The sequence below is a fragment of the Schistocerca gregaria genome, chromosome 5 (genome assembly GCF_023897955.1).
Source record: "Schistocerca gregaria isolate iqSchGreg1 chromosome 5, iqSchGreg1.2, whole genome shotgun sequence".
NCBI lineage: Eukaryota > Metazoa > Arthropoda > Insecta > Orthoptera > Acrididae > Schistocerca > Schistocerca gregaria.
The window spans coordinates 260,362,677-260,384,513 of record NC_064924.1 but is presented as its reverse complement, the minus strand read 5'-3'; the positions used below and the strand labels follow the sequence as shown (position 1 = coordinate 260,384,513).

Genomic DNA, 21,837 nt, shown 5'->3' with positions numbered 1-21,837 from the left:
ACATGTTGGGAAGAGGAGTCTTACTAGGACACCTTTACATATCAAGCAGGTAAATCATGTGAGATAGCTCTTGACCAACTCATTGGGAAGGTTGAGAATGCACTCCAGTTTCAGGAAATAGCTCTCTGCATCGTTTAGTGACACAACCTTCGATTCCATGGTTAGGGCAGCAGAGGTACATGACCTAGGGAGCACTGTATGTGGGTGGACTAGGGCCATGCTTAGTGGAAGGAAGGTAGAGGCCACCATGATGAAAGAAAAGATTGTAATTAACACCACTAGAGATTGTCCACAAGAAGGAGTTGTGTCCCCTTTATTGTGGAATGTAGTTGTGAACTAACTCATTGAGGAACTAAAGTCCACATAAAGTAATACTTGGCAAATTTACTGGAACAGTCAGAAATATGGCACAATGTATGCTGGACACTGTAAGACTGGTGTAGGAAACAGGGTCTAAGGGTTAAAGGGTTAATCCCAAGAAGACTGTTGTGGTACCATTCACAAAGAAGCATATCCAACACTCAAGTTGGAATTTAAAGCTTTTCGATGGAACTCTTCCTGTGAAGGGAATACTGAAAGATCTAGGGGTAACCTTACATGAGAAACATGGACCTCTCACATTAAGAGCATCTCCTCCAAGATGAAAGGTATTCTAGTGAGTACCAGAAGAGCTTGTGGCAAAAACTGGGGTTGACCCAGAGGTATGCACTGGATATACACCATAGTGGTTAGACCTAGGACCTCCTATGGGACCGCAGTTTGGTGGAAGAAGGTAGTCCAATGGACATACCTCCATTACACCTTTGGATCAAGATGGAGGCAGCAGCTGGTGCACATGGACTCAAAACTGGTAAAAACTGGATCTCACTGGGATATCCAGAATCACGCATTACAATAGTGAGTGAGGTAAGTATAGGAATGGTTTGGGAAAACGGAGCCAACTATATAATAACTCCCAACTGCTTCAACAAGCCTTACAGTATAATAACTAGAAGCAGGGAGCAGTGGGTAAAAAACAGTTCGACACGGTACGGGGGACATAGTCTGATTTTGACCCATCAGTGAACCAGACAAAGGCACTGGGGCTGGGGTGTAAGGGTTTCAGCCAAAACTGGAGGGCATCATCTTTCTTTGAAATTTGGCCACAGTATTCCAAGGTGAAATCACTGCAATCATGGTGTGTGTGGAGAATGTGTGTTGGTGCTACTAGAATCACAGCATCTACACTATTCACACAGCTAGGCAGTCCTGAAATCATTGGCAGCTCCTGAACAAGATCTAAGATTGATGCAGAATGTCACAGGGTTCTGGTGAAGCTAGGGGGAAGCAATAGGGTACACCTAGAGTGGGTTTCTGGCCACTCAGGGATCGGTGGCAATGAACAAGCCACCAGATTGGCCAGGATGGGGGCAAAGACTCCATTCATTGGACTGGAACCTGTCCTGACAATCACAAAGGCTATGATCAGACTAGAACTATGGAACTGGCTCAGAAGACAGCACGTAGAATACTGGACCAAGATGTATAAACAAAACCACAGTAAGGCAATGATGCCAAAGCCGTGTTTTAGAAGAAGCGCTGTAATCCTGGACTTGAACAGGAGAGAGATTGAACTCATGGTTGGACTAATGACCAGCCATGGGAATTTAAAAAAAAACACCTACATGTAATGGGTATAACAGAATAATCCCCTAAATGTAGGATCTGTGATAAGAGTGAAGAAACTGTATCACACCTAATCTTCGAATGCAATGCATTGGAGAGCAACAGACACAGAATTTTCGGGACAACTAGACATGAAGAAATTGTGTCTAACAAAGAACTGGTAAAGGGACTCTTTGCACTATGGCGCACAATAAACTCTGTTTCAGTGTGGGCAGTGGCAGGTTAGACCAAAGCTGTTTTAGCTTCCCTGCTAAAATCAATCAATCGCAAAATCTGCCGATACGGGGCACTAGTCTGCCCAAGCCCTCAGCATCAAATAGCAAATATACGTTATTCACAATGATAGAAATACCATTGTGAAATATATACGTATTCAATCAAAAACAATTATCATCATATGCCAGTCATAACATGTACGATAATCACAAAATTTAAAAAAAAAATTAAAATATCTGTAAGAACTACACAGTATGAAGATACTATATGGAAGAGCTTTATGATAACAATACAAGCATGTGAGAATTTATGCAAACTGGATTGTATATAGTTTCGGGACATTTGTAAACATCTCAACACACCACTGGGAAACCATCAACAAGAGAGTAAGTTGAATAAGGATAAATGTAATGGGAAAGGGAAAGGAAAACTGTGATATTACAGTAGCAATTGTTTGTTGTGTTGTTAAAAGAAATAGTGAAAATGTGGGCAAAATATACCTGTTTGTAAGAAGTGTGGCTATTTATTTAGTAGTGCAGTAGAAAGAACTTGTGGAAGCATTCCAGAAATCTTCACCGCTGTTGGATCGACAGGGAGGTGGCACGAAAGGATCCGGACAACTGTACAACTACTACGAGAAGAGAGGGTAAAGATAATACTACTGTCATCTGGTGGTGTATTAGAGTCAGCAAAATATTGCCCGGTTATATCGGTCAAAGACACAACTTCCCACTAGTGCAGGTATAAGACCCACCACTAATCCTACAAAAGATACATCGGCAGGAGAAGAGAGAAAAATATACCCCATGTGGCGACCCCGGAAAACGCAAACAGAGAATGCAGAAAATTGATTTGAGTTGGAATTACGACTGCAAAGAATAAAATAGTGAGAAGTTGCCCCTGGCAACCAATGATCAACAAGTGCCTTATAATACACGTAACAAGAAATCAAAAATAATTCAGAGCTTCTTTTGAGCGAATTGTCTGAGAAAGATTAGTAAACACATAACAAATGGAAACTACAGAGAGAGAGAGAGAGAGAGAGAGAGAGAGAGAGAGAGAGAGAGAAAGAAGAAGACAGTGGCAGCAGAAAGTGTACCCATATTACAAGCAGTGAGTGCAAAGAATTCATTCAAAACTTAACAAAATTGTTTCAACGGGATAACGCATACGGCAGACATTGATCCAGCGGGAGTTATCAACAGAGCTGCGAGCAGTTACGGAAGTACGGGGTGCTGTATTGTCCAGTCAGTGGCAGTGCTCAGCACAAGAGCAGACATCGGCTTCAACTTCAGCGCCGGCTTCTGCTGTTCTACAACCGCAGCAGTTCACACTTCCACAAAAGTGTGAGCCGTAAACATTTAAAGAAGTAGACACATATCTGTGAGTATAGGGTTCAATATTAATAATGTCGATTGGTAATGAATAGTGTATGCCAATCACAAGGAAGATGGCAAAATGAGGAGTTAAGATCGATACTAGAAGGTATAATTAAAGAACAAGCAGAGAAGGATAGGGAAGGACGGAGAGCGGAACAAGTAGAATTAGATGAGTCCATTAAGGAACAAGTTACCGAATCAATCAATGACATACTCAACCATAAAATACAAGAGGTTAAAGCTAACTTAGATTCTAACTTTAACACACAAATTATTGAACAAAACATTAAAATAATGGAAATAAATTATAGAGTAAATGAATTACAAGAATCAGTGCCAATAGGGGTGCAAAAAGTACCTAAACAAGTGTTAACAGATCATTTACAGGAAAGTGTACATACATTAACAACCCGACAGTGGATGGGCTATGTAGATAATGTGAATTCCCAATTTCAAGTGGTACGAGCTAGTATTTCAGACACAAATAAGTGTATCATGTTCATAGAGGAAAACACTGTTACTGGGACATCTGCTGCTATAAGACATTTGGAAAAGCGGTTAGTTATTTGTAGAAAAAGAAGTAAAAGACAAAACAGAAATAAATGACAAAATCACTTCTGGGAAAGGAACAATTAACAATAAAAAAGAACTTTATAGAATTTGGAAAGCAATAGACGATAATAAAAAGGAATTAGAAAATAATAAATCTGAAACTATGACAGGAGTAACTAAAGATGTAATAGAGGGTTTATCTATAGATAATGGGTTTAATTTAGCAACGCAATTTCTAAAGTATAGACCAGACAGTAACGTACACCCAATTTATTTTTTATGAGTGTTCGCCAAATCTTTATCTAAAAATTGGAATGATTTAAAGAAAATAGATTTCACATTAGGATATTTAATGGGAGACGCGACGGAATGGGTAAATGCTCAAGCAGAAGAATTTGTCTTGGAAAGATTTTGAGGAAAGCTTTAAGAGGAAGTAGTAGTCTTCAAGTACCCAGGAAAACTTAATCTTAAAGTTATTAGACCCTACCCCATACAATAATTCATGGGGCACATATAAAAAGTACAGAGAATGGCATTTGAGAAAGTACTTAGATGATCCAACAGATGAAATGTACTTAGTAAAAGTACTCATTAGACATTTACCATATCATGTTTGGCAAGGAATATTGTATAGAAAGTGGGAAACTATGATGAGATATTAACGTTTACTGAAGATTTAGACACACTGAATACTGAAAGAAATTCAAATTATTCAGTGAATGAGCGAAATACGGGGAATATGGATAACAAATCCTTTCCTAATTCCTTACCGCGGACAAAGGACTCCAATTATTGTGGAGTAAGCAGTAATGGAACTGTTCACAGCAGAGATAATGGTCTAAATCATCACAATAACCCTTGAGGGGTTCAGACTAATAACATCAACTCACAGGTGTGTATACCTCAAAACCGACAAATAAATATGCAACGAAATAATGACACAGGGGCAAATCAGCGTATTGTTAAAGTAAGTTCCAACCGGTATCCGGTCATAGTGACAGAAAATGAGAACAATCTTGTGTCAAGTGCCAGAATCCCAGGATTTCACAGAACAATACTCGGCCTATCCAGGATCTCACAGAACAATACTCAGCCCATACATAAGTAAAATGATCACTTATAGTATAATATCACCTATTAATGATTGGTTATTAGCGGAAGAGGAAACTTTAGAAAAATTGCAATGCAAACCAATTGTAATCTGAAGGATAGGAAACAAAGGAGTGGAAATTTACATTGATTCAGGAAGCAAAGTATCAATAATTTCAGATGAATGGCTATTAAGTGGAAGAATAAAGGCATTTCCTAAGTTGCCAGTTACGGGAGTACATATTGTAGGTATTACAGGTACTAAGAGCAATGTAGTGAAATGCAACACAAGAATTACATTTGAAATAGATCATCTGGTGTTTGAACAACCCATATTGATAGTCCCTAAAATAAATATGCAAGTATTACTAGAAGTAGATTGGTTAATGAAATATGCAGTGGTAATAGACTTTCAGAGTGGTTCTTTCAAGAGCAACCTAGAGAACTATAATAGAGAGATATAATAGAGAGATATTGTTTAAGACAGATCAATGTCAAGGACTAAATGGGAGTAATAATTTACAGTTAATTGTGAATATGAGTTTAATGGAGAAGGATGTAAGTAATCTACGATAAACTGCAAATAAAGCTGATTTGTATGCAAAGAATTATGAATTGGAAACTGTTAACCCTTACTTAAAAGGAAGAGCTATATTAAATATTATACAGATACTCAGATGTATTTTTAGACAAACCAGGGTATATAGGAGATTATGTGTGTAGTTTTCAGATCAAAAGCAAGAAACCTTTTTTCTGTAGACCTCACTCTGTACCTATCAAAGTAAAACAGGAAGTGCACGAAGAAATGGGTAAAATGTTAGATAATAATGTTATAGAAAGAAGTACAAGCATATATAACAATCCACTGTTAGTTGTCAGAAAGGCAATAGGAGGTGTGCACCTATTACTAGATGCGAGAACCTTAAATCGTCACATTGAACTGGAGAGAGATCGTCCCATATGCATAGACGAACTACTTGCTTGTTTTGCGAAAGCTAATTATCTTAGTTCCGTTGACCTGACGGCTGGGTTCTGTCAGGTGAAATTAGCTAAAGAAACTAGAGCTTATACTGCATTCTTATATGACAGAAAGTCATACTATTTTAAAGTTTTACCATTTAAGATAACATATCAGTATCAGTGTTCATAAGAGCATTACATCAAGCATTAGGGAGAATGTTGTTACAAGAGCTATTGATTTATGTAGATGATATACCAATTGTTTCAGAAACCTGGGAGGAACATTGTGATTTACTTGCAAGAACACTAGGGAAATTCTATACCAAGAGAATAAGTATTAAGCTCACTAAATCGCATTTTGGGCGAGAGGAACTAAAATTCTTGGGACATCTCATAGCAATAAGAGGAATTAACCCAGATCGAGAACACATCAGAGTGATTAAAGACTGTCCACATACACAGAATGTGAAACAGTTATGTTCCTTTTTAGGATTAGTGGGGTTTTATAGACAGTATATACAAGGACAAGCCATGAATAATCCACATCAACTATTGCTATTAAAGCAAAAGGCGAATTGGATATGGGATGAAAATGCAGAAAAGGCATTCCAGGAAGTAAAGGATGCCCTAGTCAATGCTCCTATTTTAAACCTTTCCAGTCTTCATGAGCCATTTGACATTGCAACAGATGCATCATAATATGGCATCACAGCATAAGTACTTCAAGGGAAATGGGACCCAGAAGGGGAGAATGTAAAACCATTGCTTTCACTAGTTGCAGCCTAGACAAAAATGAGCTAAATTATACAGCAACGGAGAAAATTATTTGCAGTGGTACGGAGCTTAAATAAATTTGAAACACTGATTTGGGGTTTAGATATCATTATTTATACAGATCACCAAGCATTGATATTCTTAATGGAAAGTCATTTATTACATAGGAGGCTCATGAGGTGGGTATTGTTTTTACAACAGTTTCAGATACAAATAGTATACATCAAGGGAACATTAAATTGCATACCAGATGCCTTATCATGATGCCATTAGGAATGAGTAATTCTCAAAGAACTACTGGACCAGGAAAGATTTTTAATATAAATTTTATGAAAATAAGCTATACGAAATATGAAGTACATGTGTTAGCTAGTAAAATCAAGCAAGGAATGAAAGACGAAGAAGAGTTAAACCTTAAAATGTTACAGTATGAGAAAAACATGTTACTGCCCATAGAAGACGAACTTTGGACAGTGATCAATAAAGTGTGGTTTTGGAGAGAGAATACAAATAAATCATATTGGAAATTATGTGTAGATGAGTGTGCACAAAATGATTTAATTTTCTTTATACATAAAGATTATGTGCATTTTGGAATAAGGAAGTGTATAAAACATATGCTAAAGTTTTACGATTTTTAATACCTAGGTAAGAAAGTTGTTAGATGACTACAGATATGTCATTACTACGGACATGTCAAGTCTGTCAAAAGGTGAAGGAAAATAATAAAGTAACACATTACAAAATGTATCCTACAATACCTAGAGCTTTACATGATTTAACAGCTTCGGATTTTTATGGACCATTACCATAAAGTCAAAGAGGTGTCAGATATATCTACATTCTATTAGTGTGTTGGTCTGAATATATATTATATTATATTATATCCAATTAAACAAGCAAACACAGAGACAATTATAAACTGTATGCACAAATATTTTGTAGAGGTAGGAAAACCTAAAGGATTATTAACAGATTATGGTTTGCAAAACTTACTGTTCACCGACACATACAACTTTGGCAAAATTAGTGCCAGAATTTCAAATGTTTTGAATGAACTACCCCATTTGCCTATGGGATTGTCTTCCACAGAAATATTACGAAGAAAATTTATAGAGGAACCACTACTAAAATTCTTGAAGTGGCCAGAGGTAAAACAGGAAGAAAATGCTAACAGACAAAATAGTAGAAAATCAATTGCATAGATCAGCTAATAAAAGATTACAAAATAATAATACGTCAGCAATAAACTAAACATTTGAAATAAACGAGCTTGTGTTGGTAAAAGAAGAATATCATGTTCAAATCTTAAAAAGGAAATGCAGAAATTTTTCCGAAATATGCAGGACCGTTTCAGATCGTGGATTGTCCACGTGTGTGTGTGTGTGTGTGTGTGTGTGTGTGTGTGTAGAGGACAAGCAACCACTAAAATACTAAATAGTATTTGACGTGACTATAATAATAGAATGACAAATAGGAAGATAGGGTACAGGTACAAAAAATGGATTAATAGAAACAGTAAGTTTTTGAATTGGCAATCTAGCTGGAGTTTGGGTTTTCAGAAAAGAGAGAACAAAAGAAAGAATAGAGTGCAATTAAGAACATGTAGTGTTATCAATAGATGAGTTAAAATATGGAGAAGGTAGTACACAAAAGACTTAACACCTGACATAGAGTGCAGACATGGAAATCAAAAGGGAACCTCAAAGTAATATGGGAGACAGTAGAAGAAAAAGTAATGGAAGATATATTTATATCTGAAATGTGGAGTGTACTCTCTAATTAGGAATGATGAATAAAAGGTAGATAGGTGGACCTAAGAAAGGCTGACCTACACTGTGCGGGCAGGGGACCAAGAATGGGATTGACCTGTACCCATAGCAGAATTAGAATTAATATAGGACACTACCACACTGAATGAAATGGATATATTTTACTGTACTAAGGTGCAGAAGTGGTCTTTGGTGGAAGGGAGGATAAGTTTTGTTGAAAGAATAATCCATATTATATTCTTAAAATTGGTAATAAATAACAAGAGGTTTTTCCAAATGGTTTATAGTAGAGAGGTAGAAGGATCTGAGTGCAGTGGTGGAGACAATTTACACCTCCACATTATTGTGCGCAAAGGCTTTGCAATACAAGTCCGTACTCTTGGAAGGTGGGATATTAAAGAAGTTCTCTACAATGAGAATACTTAGATGTCAATACAATGGAAACTCAGAAAGTTTATAACCAGTATAATAACGAAAGATAAGCCATCTATGTAATGAAGGTTAATATTGCTTTAAGAGTTTACACGAAATATTGCTTTACCTATTTAAAAACAAATAATATTATTATGTCTAAGGGTATCAGAATAAAAGTCTCACAAGTATCCAGCAGATAGATCGTAAAATTATCTTAAATCAAAAAACGAAAATGGTTTATTGCTTATGAGATCTAGAGGATAACAAATTAAAACGAACTTAAGAACATTAATGACAAATAATGTGTTTGTATTACAATGCAAGTTCCTCAGATACTTCGGGTGATCTAGAAAAGTAGATATAGTATTAAAGAAAGTAATAAGATATGAAAAGTAATATTACAAGTATGAAGAAAATGAATGAATCTGCCAAACAGGAACATAGCAGTTAAGTATTTAAGTGGACATAGTCATGAGTGATCATTAACAATTATAAAAAGTTACGTTGGAGGGATTATGTAAAGGCAGAATTAAGATGTAGGAGTAGGATAATAATGATAATAATAATAATAATAATAATAATAATAATAATAACAATAGAATTGTTAACAAGAATGTGTATGTAACTAGAGACTTAAGCACAAGGTTCTCTTGTCTGAGTGGCAGGATATGTAGCGTTTCAGGATATTTGTAAACATCCCAACACACCATTGGGAAGCCGACAACAAGAAATGCTCGTGAGTAAGTTGAATACGGATAAATGTAGTGGGAAAGGGAAACTGTGTGTTTTCCCTTCTTCTATGCAGTGAATGTGGAGCAGTGATGGAGCCAACGAGAAGGGGACCAGTAAAAACGGTATTGCAACCACTGGTTGTCTATGAGTCATTTGGGCCATGGTACAGCAAGTGCTTGAATATGAGAGCCATGGAGTAAACGACACACCAACACGTGCATAATTAACATTTGAACATCAGTAGTTTTTTATCTGTGTTTTGTTTGCACTCTTAGGTCCTGAAGTACATATGTACAGACTTTTTTAATGTGCTCTCAACAAAGTGGTATTACTGTAGTAATTGTTTGTTGTGTAGTTCAAAGAAATAGTGAAAATGCTGAGCAAAATATATCCCTGTTTCTGGGAAGTGTGACTATTTACTTAGTAGCGCACTGGAGAGAACTTGCAGAAGCATTCCAGGAATCTTCACCACATTTGGATCGACAGGAAGGTGGCACGGAAGAATCGAGACCACCCAACAACTACTCTGAGAAGAGAGGATAAAGGTAATAGTACTTTTATCCAGCAGTGTATTAGGGTTGGCAAAATATTGCCCAGTTATATCGGGCAGGGACGCAACTTCCCGCTAGTGCTGGTATATGACCCACCACAAACCCTACAAAATAAACACAAACAGGAGAAGAGGGGAAAAATACATCCCAATTGGAAGAGAACATAACCAGTGATCCATGGAATTGTAGGAGAACGTAAGCATGAAGTACTTATTATCCTGCAAAGAACTGTGGGCACAGGATTACTACCTGGTATATGTTTCTTATGCAATCTTTTTTTTAAGTAAACCACATAACATATTTCCATTTGTCTAAGGAATTAAATTCCAGGACTCGTAATTACATCGTGTTTTATGTCATAGTATTTCCACAACACAGTAGCTGAGAAATGCAACCATAGGAAACAATAAAATACAGCTGTTCACATAGGAATCAGTAAATCACTATGGTCACAAACAAAGCCAAATCTACATGGTAGAAACATGATTAAAAGAAATGATGTGATATATAAAAATTTTGTATCCTGAATTAACATAAAAACCATAAAAAATAAATTGGCAGTTGTTACTAACTGTCCTCCCAATGATGCTGGTTGAGTCCTTAACATAAAAACAACAGGCAAGTCATTACATCACATTTAGTGTCTCAAAATATATGCTGCATAGAGGTGAGACACAACAGAGTACCTTAAAAATGGAATTACATTACCATATATGTAACAAAACACAAAAACCACTAAGTACAAGTGCAAATATTTTTGTGTAATAAAAAATAATAATAACAGTAAGGATAAATGTACATGGAGACAGGGGCTGTAAATTATATAATCCATGTGTCCAACAATTCGTTAAAAATACTCAAGAACCATTGGCACCTGGAATGCAGTTGGTCATTCAGTACTATAGACGAATTACCTGACTGGTGCGCAGAATAGTACAGCTACCTCAACTGTCTTCTGTCATTTTCTCAGCACAGTGAATGTACACAGAACACAGTTGTCTGACTTAGGCATAGTTTCATATTTTTCTGCTTCCGATTTGAGTTTTATGTATTTCTTTCATACAGTAATAAAAAATTTAAATATTAATAGCCAAGGAAGAATAAAAACATCAAAACAGAGGATATCATTGCAATTTCAACACAGTTTGATGAATAAGGAAAGACAATGTTCATGAGGTACAGTACAATTTAAGGGTATAAGTGTCCCAGTTTCTTGGTACAACAAACTTCTCTGCTTTGTATGGTTTATGTTAATTACCATTCAAGTAAATTAACATAACTTTTGCACTTACAAATGTGAATGTATAATTGATTTTCTTAATAGAAATTATCACATTATTTTCATCTAATAAGAATTTTGTCCTGTTTAAAAAAAAATGTTATTAAATAGCTGAATTAGCACAACAATGTGTCCACACATTTATGTAACATTGTAAAAATAATTTATTGAATTCTATTGGATCCCAAACAACAATAGAAAAAAAATCCTTTTCAAAAATTGAGCATTTCCTCAGGAGAATGCAATGTGCTCTGCTGCTTCACAAGGTCAGACAAAGTTACATCACGTGTTATAATTCCCTCTCTGCTATCACCTCATTTTCCAATATGGATCCGAAAATCTACTTTGTATCTTCAACCCGAAGTTTGATCACCACATTACTTTGCTAGGCATGATCCTACTGTAGGTGGTACATCTCTGCTCTACTCCAACATTTGAAGTGACTTTTTCTGTCAATTGCAGGAGGAGCTACAATTTGTAGACTCTGTTTGAATCACAGTGCAGCTCACATATCAAACTATTACCAAAAAATAAACAAGTGAGAAGTGACATAAAAAAATTAAGACGTTTATGCTAAGATCCCAAATTGGTAAGTTGTCAGTACAAGAACAGTTAATTCCCCCCCCCCCCCCCCAAAAAAAAAAAAAAAAAAAAGCGAGCAGCATAACCAAGAGCAGCACTTTGTTCAAGTTCCAAATATATGGTTAAAACATCCAACAAACATGCAGCAGCTTCCAATTGTTAAGCAAATTGAGCTAATTCGCCTTACAAACAATTCCAACAACTTATTATTTTACAGAGTTAATTCCATACACAGTATATGTGCAGGCATTTCAGATTCATTACACACACATTCAGGGACAATTTTAAATAATTACATATTTTTTAGGACTGAATGGTCTTGGTTTGCAGCACAACAGATGGAACAAATTTTTTCAGGAAACCACAGCTATGGCTGCAAAAGCAGATGCATATATCATTATACAATGTGTCCAGTTTTGATAGAGACTTTATATTTCTTAACTGTCTGTATTCTTTGCATTACACTGGTTACTCTGATGTTCTCATCAAGTTATTCCCCCTGAACAATCCTCCTGATTTTATAAATCAGGACCAATTTCTGACTACGTATTTATGCAGCAAAAGATATAACTTTTAATGTGGAGTGACTACATGTGAAGTAGATCAACTGCAGCCATTAGGATATGCTGTTTGAAGAATTTAATGAGTGCACCCATTACAGTGCACATTTTCCCCCCTGGTCCCTACTTTTTCCAGTAACTTAGCTGTTCAAAAAAACTTAAGCATTTCACACAGCTTTTAATTTTTTTTTTTAGGATAGTCATGTATTCTGAATAGAAATAGATCATATCTTCCTCAGTTCACATGCAAAGCTTCTGTTTTTTACTCAGATTCTATAAGATCTAGTTTACAACATGAATGGACTTACTTTAACATCTTTGGCAATGCTATTTATATTGCCATTTTGTATGCATGAAATCCAATATTTCTTCATAGAATCCATTTCGATGAACACAACTCTGTAAAATAACAACAAAAGATCAGTTTGGGTCATGTACAGTATCGGGAACAAAGTAACTAAAAATTTATATACTATTTAGCAAGTTTAAGTCTATTACAATTATTACAGAAGGCAACAAAATTTTTGAACACTATGCTTGAATAATGAATCTAGTATATTTTAAACAAAGAATGCATTTTTGCATTTATTCTACTTCCTTAATAACAAAAACGACAATAAGCCCACACTTTAAAACACAGTAAGGAGTCACAGCATGTTAAAAAAACAAAGAAGTATCTTCTCACCCACCGTTTCAGATTTTAACGAGACGTGGCTCATCTGTTCTTCCTGCAAAAATAAGGAACCACCAAAAATTTTAGCAATCATTCTCTCTCTCTCTCTCTCTCTCTCTCTCTCTCTCTCTCTCTCTCTCTCTCTCTCTCTCTCTCTCTCCCCCCCCCCCCCCCCCCCCCCCCCTCTCCCAATTTTCTGGCATTTTAAAGTTTTGATATTTTTTAACACTGATATGGCACAAACAACACTTGCTAACTTTTTGAAAACAAATTACAATTTTTTTCGTTTATCATCCAATCTGTGTGAAATTTGGCAGCCACACACTTTGAAGTACAAGGACTGTAAACAAAATTCCCTAATACCATTACATAAACCAACCAAAGCAAGAAGAGAGTTTATAATAGCCTTTTTGTATTTTACTGTGTAAAAAAAAATGTGGTTCAGCATTACACTGAATATCACATACCAAGAATAGGATGATTACCAAAATATTTCTTCCAAAATAATCCTAAAAGCAAGGGCAATCATACAAAAAATAAAATTAATGGCAGTATTTGTTCCCATATGTTATTTTTCTTTCTGTATTGGACATTTTAGGTAGTTTTTTTTATTTGTTTGTCACAAAATCTGTTGTTATTCAAATGATCATTCAAATGAAGTTCTCAATGTTACTATCCTTTATAATAAGTATTTTTTGTTTACAATCCAGAGAAAGTGGTGGGTTACATAGTCCTAGAAGAAAACTGCAAATATCTGATGAGTGTTACACCCAAATTTCCTGGCCTACAAATTCTTTAAATACTACTTGGATGAAAGCAGGATGCTCACTTTCGATATTACATGTCAAAAAGGAAAAAAAGACGCACTTAATGTTGAAGTGCCAGAAAATGACCAGTATTAGAAAATACTATGGAAGAGAAGGCTGTTGGTATGGACTTCAACATCTATATCAACATCATTACCTTGCAATTCAAAATTAAGTACCTGGTAATATGCGCATTGAACCACCTTTAAGCTACATTTCTACTGTTCCACTCTCCAACAGCGCATGAGAAAAATGAACACTTCAATCTTTCCGTGCGGGCTCAGGTTGCTCTTATATTATTGTGATGTACATTTTTCCCTACGTGGGGGAGTGCCAACAAAATATTTACAAACTCTGAGGAGAAAATTAGTGATTGAAATTTCATGAGAAGGAAAAAAGCAAAAAAAATGCCTTTGTTTTAATGACTGCCACCCTGATTCATGTATCAGATCCATGGTACTCTCTCCCTTATGTTGGGACAATACAAAATAAGCTGCCCTTATTTGAATATTTTCAAAGCCCTCCGTCAGTACCATTTGATGCAGATTCCACACTACACAGCAATACTGCAGATGAGGGTGGACAAGTTTAGTGTAACCAGTAACAGCGTATCAGTGTAGAATCAAAAGAAATGCCTCATATAGCTGAGAGTATTAAAATCCTAATGGTAAACAGCCGAAGCATTCTCAGCAAAGTGACAGAGTTTGAAGCGCTCATGATCAGCAGAGAAGCTCGCATAATACTAGGTACAGAAAGTTGGTTACTACCTGAAACTGATATTGGTGAGATTTTTCGGGAAAATTTAAGTGTATATCAAAAGAATAGGCAAATGGAAAGGGAGGTGGTGTATCTGTCCCAGCAGACAAGAAACTTAGACACACCAAGATTTGAATAGAAATTGAAACTGCTTGTGAGGTTGTTTGGGCAACACTCAGTATTAGGGGTGGGTATAAAATGACTACTGGACCCTATTATCCCCCACCAGACTCATCTCCTGATGTAATCTAAAACTTTAGAGGAAATCTCAGTTCATTTGTATGTAAATTCCCCAACCATGTTTCAATCGTCGGTGGAAAATATAGTCATTGATGGAGAATGTAATTATCCATCAATTAATTGGGAAGTGGTGGACATAGGAAGATATCCTGTGAAATGTTACTAAATGACTTCTCTAAAAACTATCTAGAACAAATAGTTAGGAACCCCACTCACAATGGAAATACATTGGAGCTAATTTCAATTAATAGACCTGACCTCTTTGAGGATGGCCACATTGAAACTGGTATCACTGATCATGATGCGGTTGTGGCAAAAATAATAACCAAAGTACAAAGGACAACTAAAATGAGCAGAAAGACATATACATTCAGTAAACTAGATAAAAAAATCAATAGTGTCATATCTCAATGTGGAACTTTAAACTTTCAACACAGGGCAGGAACATGTACAGGAACTATGGCTCAACTTTAAAAGAATTGTTGACCACACACTGGACAGGTATGTACCCAGTATGACAGTTCATTATGGGAGGGGACCTCCATGGTATATAGTCACTGTAAGGAAACTTTTAGAGAAACAGATTACGGCATAATAGTTACAAAACTAAGCATAGGGCTATAGATAAAGAAATGCTGAATGAAACGTGTTTGGCTGTTAAGAAAGCAATGTGTGGTGGCTTCAATGAGTACCGTAGCAGAATATTGTTAAATGATCTTTTACAGAACACAAAAAAACTCCGGTCTTATGTAAAGGCTGTTAATAGCACCAAAGGTAATGTCCAGTCCCTAGCAAATGAGACAGGAACTGAAATTGAAAGCAGCAAAGCAAAAGCTTAAATAATTAATTCCATTTTCAGATGTTGCTTTACAAAGGAAAAGCCAGGAGAACTGTCCCAATTTAATCCACATACCACTGAAAAGATGAATGATGGTTGGTTTGGTTTGTGGGGGTTAAAGGGACCAATCTGCTACAGTCATCGGTCCCTTTTTCCAAATACTAAAAACACCCACACAGAATAAAAATGATCAACAGACGATAAGACAGACGACACAGAACAAGAGAAACGTAGACAAAGACCAGACAAGACGAACTAAAATCACACAGAGTGTGACGGTGGTTGGCCGACCATACAAACAAAAAGGGAAAAGCCAACCACCGAGAAACACATGAAAAAAACAGACAAATCTTAGGCCATAGGCCAGAATCAACACAAAAACTCACACACTTACATTAAGCGATAAAATCCCCCTGCCTGAATAAAACGCAGAACTATGTTCGCTATGGAAGAGACGTTAGAAAAAAGCGCAGAGAGCGTATCAGGCAGCGCAAAAGTCTGCCTGAGCACAGTTAAAAGGGCGCACTCCAACACAATATGGACCACTGTCAAGGACGCCCCACAACGACAGAGAAGGGGATCCTCACGACACAGTAAATAACTGTGCGTGAGTCGGGTATGGCCAATGCAGAGCCGACAAAGGACGACTGATTCCCTGCGGTTGGCTCACATGGATACCGCCACACAGTACTCGTCTCCTTGATAAGGCGGAGTTAGTTTGGCATGGGCAGGTTGCACCAATCAGTGTCCCATAAATCGAAAACTTTGCGGCGTAATAGTGCCCGCAAATCAGTCGCCGGGAGACCAATCTCCAGAGATGGTGCACTAGTGGCCTCTTTCGCCAGGCAGTCAACAGTTTCATTTCCGGGTATCCCAACATGGCCCGGGGTCCAAACAAAGACCACAGATCTGTCGCAACGAGCAAGAGTATGCAGGGACTCCTGGATAGCCATTACCAGACGAGAACGAGGGAAACACTGGTCGAGAGCTCGTAAACCACTCAGGGAATCGCTACAGATAACGAAGGACTCACCTGAGCAGGAGCGGATATACTCTAGGGCACGAAAGATGGCGACCATCTCAGCAGTGTAAACACTGCAGCCAGCCGGCAACAAACGTTGTTCAGAATGGTCCCCTAGAGTTAGTGCATAACCGACACGACCAGCAACCATCGAACCGTCGGTATAGACAACGCCAGAGCCCTGATACGTGGCCAGGATAGAATAAAAGCGGCGTTGGAAGGCCACCGGAGGGACTGAGTCCTTTGGGCCCTGTGCCAAGTCGAGCCGAAGGCAAGGGCGAGGCACACACCATGGGAGTGTATGCAGAGGGGCCCGGAAAGCAGGTGGTACAGGGAAACACCCAAGCCCGTAGAGAAGCTGTTTGACGTGTACGGCAATCGGACAACCCGACCGGGGCCGACGTTCTGGCAGATGAATGACTGACTGCGGGAACAGGACACGATAATTTGGATGCCCGGGCAAGCTAAAAACATTGGCAGAATAAGCAGCCAGTAATTGTTGGCGTCGTAACCGCAGTGGAGGGACACCTGCCTCCACAAGTATGCTGTCCACAGGGCTGGTCCGGAAGGCACCAGTGGCAAGGCGTATCCCACTGTGGAGGATTGGGTATAGCAGCCGCAACGCAGATGGGGATGCTGAGCCATAAGCCAGACTCCCATAGTCCCAACGGGACTGGATTAACGCCTGGTAAAGCCGTAGGAGAGTAGATTGGTTGGTGCCCCACCTGGTGTGACTCGTGCATCGCAGAGCATTTAGATGCCGCCAACACGCCTGTTTAAGCTGCCGAATATGAGGCAGCCAAGTCAACCGGGCATCAAAAACCACCCCCAAAAACCTATGTGACTCCACCACTGTAAGAAGCTCGCCGTCAAGATAAAGCCACGGCTCCGGGTGAACAGTGCGTCGCCGGGAGAAATGCATAACGCAGGTCTTGGCTGCCGAAAACTGAAAACCATGCGCTACAGCCCAAGACTGCGCCTTGCGGATTGCGCCCTGTAGCTGACGTTCAGCAGCTGCAATGCCAATAGAGCTGTAATAAAGGCAGAAGTCGTCAGCATACAGGGAAGCGGAGACAGAATTTCCCACGGCCGCAGTGAGCCCGTTAATGGCTATTAAAAACAGACAGACACTTAGAACAGAACCCTGTGGCACACCGTTCTCCTGGACTTGGGAGGAACTATATGAGGCCGCGACGTGCACGCGGAAGGTACGATACGACAGAAAATTGCGAATATAAATCGGCAGAGAGCCCCGCAGACCCCATCCATGAAGCGTAGAAAGGATGTGATGACCCCATGACGTATCATACGCCTTCCGCATGTCGAAAAAGAAAGTGACCAGATGCTGACAGCGGGCAAAGGCAGTACGGATGGCCGACTCCAGGCTCACCAGATTGTCAGCGGCGGAGCGGCCTTTACGGAACCCACCCTGAGACGGAGCCAGAAGGCCCCGAGACTCCAGTACCCAATTCAAGCGCCTGCTCACCATCCATTCAAGCAATTTGCAAAGAACGTTAGTGAGGCTAATGGGACAGTAGCTGTCCACCTCCAAAGGGTTCTTCCCCGGTTTCAGAATGGGGACAACAAGACTTTCCCGCCATTGCGACGGAAACTCACCCTCGACCCAAATGCGTTTGTAAAGGTCGAGGAGGCGTCATTGGCAGTCCACTGAAAGGTGTTTCAGCATCTGAGAGTGGATGTTATCTGGACCAGGAGCGGTATCAGGACAAGCGGCGAGGGCACTGCAGAATTCCCACTCACTGAATGGAACATTGTACAATTCAGGATGGTAGGTGCGAAAAGAAAGACTCCGACGTTCTATCCGCTCTTTAATGGAGCGGAAGCCCAAGGGGTAGTTGGCAGAAGTGGAATTCAGAGCAAAGTGCTCTGCCAAGCGGTTTGCAATGACGTCGGAGTCAGTACAAACTGCTCCATTCAGTGAGAGCGCAGGGACGCTGACAAGGGTCCGATAGCCATAGAGGCGGTGAACCTTGGCCCAGACCTGCAATGGAGAACATGGAGGCCAATGGTGGACACATACTGCTCCCAGCACTCCTGCTTGCATTGGCGGATAATGCGGCGGGCTCGCGCACGCAGCCGTTTGAAGGCGATAAGGTCTTCGATTGAGGGATGACGCTTGTAACGCTGGAGCGCCCGCCGGCGAGCTTTTATCGCTTCAGCGATCTCAGGCGACCACCAAGGCACAGTCCGCCGCCGAGGGGACCCAGAAGAACGGGGAATGGCAGATTCGGCGACAGTAACGATGCCGGCGGTGACCGATTGAACCACTGCATCAATGTCATCGTTAGAGAGAGGCTCAATAGCGGCAGTGGAGGAGAACAAGTCCCAGTCAGCCTTATTCAGAGCCCATCTGCTAGGGCGCCCAGAAGACTGATGCTGTGGTAGTGACAGAAAGATCGGAAAGTGGTCACTACCACAAAGGTCGTCATGCACTCTCCATTGGACAGACAGTAAGAGGCTAGGGCTACAGATCGAAAGGTCAATGGCGGAGTATGTGCCATGCGCCACACTGAAGTGTGTGAAGGCACCATCATTTAAAATCGAGAGATCGAGCTGCGCCAATAAATGCTCAACGACGGCGCCTCTACCTGTTGCCACCGACCCACCCCCCAGATGGTTATGGGCGTTAAAGTCACCCAGTAACAAGAAAGGTGGCGGCAATTGGGCTATCAGAGCAGCCAGGACATGCTGCGCGACACCACCATCTGGTGGAAGGTAAAGACTGCAGATGGTAACAGCCTGTGGCGTCCACACCCAAACAACGACAGCCTCTAAAGGTGTTTGGAGAGGTACAGACTCGCTGTGAAGAGAGTTCAGGACATATATGCAGAAGCCACCAGACACCCTTTCATAAGCTGCCCAGTTCTTATAATAACCCCGGTAGCCACAGACGGCGGGGGTTCGCATTGCCGGAAACTAAGTTTCCTGCACAGCAATGCAGAGGAAAGGGTGAAGGCTGATAAGTTGGCGGAGCTCAGCTAGATGGTGGAAGAAACCGCTGCAGTTCCACTGGAGGATGGAGTTGTCCATGGCTGAGAAAGGCGTGACGGGACTGGGAAGGGAGATTACACCGCTGGGTCACCTGCTGCCTGCGACTTAGCACTTGTGATAGTGCTTTCCATGGCGTCTGATGGACCGGCGAGATCGAGGTCCTCAGCGGACGCCAGAATCTCCACCGCATCCTCAGACGCAGAGCTGGAAGTTTGCGGTGAGATGGCTGCCACTGCGAGTTCCTTGGGCTGAGAGCTCTTCTTGGGTTTCTCATGCCGCTCCTTGGGTCGCACCGGCTGGGAGGACTTCACCGATTCAGTCTCCGGGACGGATGAGGATCGTGAAGCCCTACGACCATCTGATTGTGGGCACTTACGCCACTGTCGGTCGTCAGCCTTCTCGCTGGCGGAAACCTGGGAAGGGAGCGACCCAAGCGACCCCTTGCGAGCGTGAGAAGCCAAAGAAGTTGGACACTTCTCCGGCTTAGAAGTGGGGACGGACATCCCCGATGGGTGGAATGGTGTTGCTCCTGAGGTAGGTGGCGCAGGAGCAACCCGGTGGGTAGAGCCCCCCACTGGCGAGGGGGCAGGAGGAGTTGTACTACTCGTCGATCCGGCCACAACTGGAGAAACAGGCGGGGCTAGCACAGGTGTTGTAGCAGCAGCGTAGGAAGATGCCATTCTCACAGGATGGAGTAGGTCGTATTTCCTTTTGGCCTCAGTATACGTTAGTCGGTCCAGGGTCTTGTATTCCATGATTTTACGCTCTTTCTGTAAAATTCGGCAGTCTGGCGAGCAAGGTGAATGGTGCTCCCCGCAGTTGACACAGATGGGAGGCGGGGCACAATGAGTATTGGGATTTGATGGGCATCCGCAATCTCGACATGTGAGGCTATAAGTGCAGCGAGAAGACATATGGCCGAACTTCCAGCACTTAAAGCACTGCATCGGGGGAGGGATATAGGGCTTAACGTCACATCGGTAGACCATCACCTTGACCTTTTCAGGTTATGTATCCCCTTCGAAGGCCAAGATGAAGGCACCGGTAGCAATCTGATTTTCCTTCGGACCCCAATGAACGCGCCGGACGAAATGTACACCTCCGCGCTCTAAATTGGTGCGCAGCTCTTCATCAGACTGCAAAAGAAGATCCCTATGGTAAATAACTCCCTGGACCATACTTAAACTCTTATGGGGTGTGACCGTAACGGCAACATCCCCCAACTTGTCACAAGCGAGTAACCGTCGTGACTGGGCAGAGGATGCCGTTTGTATCAGGACTGACCCAGAGCGCACTTTTGACAAGCCCACCACCTCCCCAAACTTGTCCTCTAAATGCTCGACGAAGAACTGAGGCTTTGTGGAGAGAAAAGACTCCCCATAAGCCCTCGTACAAACTAAGAAGCTGGGTGAATAACTGCTACTGCCATCCTGAGACTTACGTTCCTCCCACGGTGTGGCCAGGGAGGGGAACATTTTCGGATCGTACTTCTGAGCGTTAAACTGAGCCCGAGAACGCTTAGAGACTGCTGGCGGCTGGCCACCAGCAAGAGACGATGTACCACGCTTCATTGCGGGTCATCCGCCCTGATGCCACCTACTCCGACCAAGGGCCCTCCCCACGGGTGCCACCCAGCCACGGCAAGAGGCACCTGGCAGGATGGGCGTTGCCGGGAGTCCTGATACCCCAGGAGGATAGGCATCTACTCCTTGGCATACGTGGGGAGTTAACGGCGCAGGCATCAGTAGAGCGATCCCTGTGTTGTCAGGGGGCTACAACCAACAAGGTACATGGCGGCCCCACCACAACGGACTGGCTACCGTGCTGGATGTTAGGTAACATGTGGTCCATGATCGCCGTCGGTGCAGAAAGAGGCACTGAACAGTGCAAGGTGTAATCTATACGCAGGAACAGAGTCATGCCCAAGAGATGGAGAGCGGACAGGACTGCAGTTCAACGCTGTATA

The 21,837-nt window shown here is 40.9% G+C and overlaps 1 protein-coding gene across 1 annotated transcript in view; it reads right to left on the bottom strand.

Annotated features, from left to right (window-relative positions):
• LOC126273459 (uncharacterized) overlaps positions 1-21,837 on the bottom strand; it is a 232,339-nt gene that overhangs the window by 197,432 nt on the left and 13,070 nt on the right. The window contains exon 2 of the mRNA XM_049977016.1: positions 12,834-12,924. Coding sequence (XP_049832973.1) covers positions 12,834-12,908 — 75 coding nt within the window. The 5' untranslated portion in view covers positions 12,909-12,924. The remainder of the gene's footprint in view (positions 1-12,833; positions 12,925-21,837) is intronic.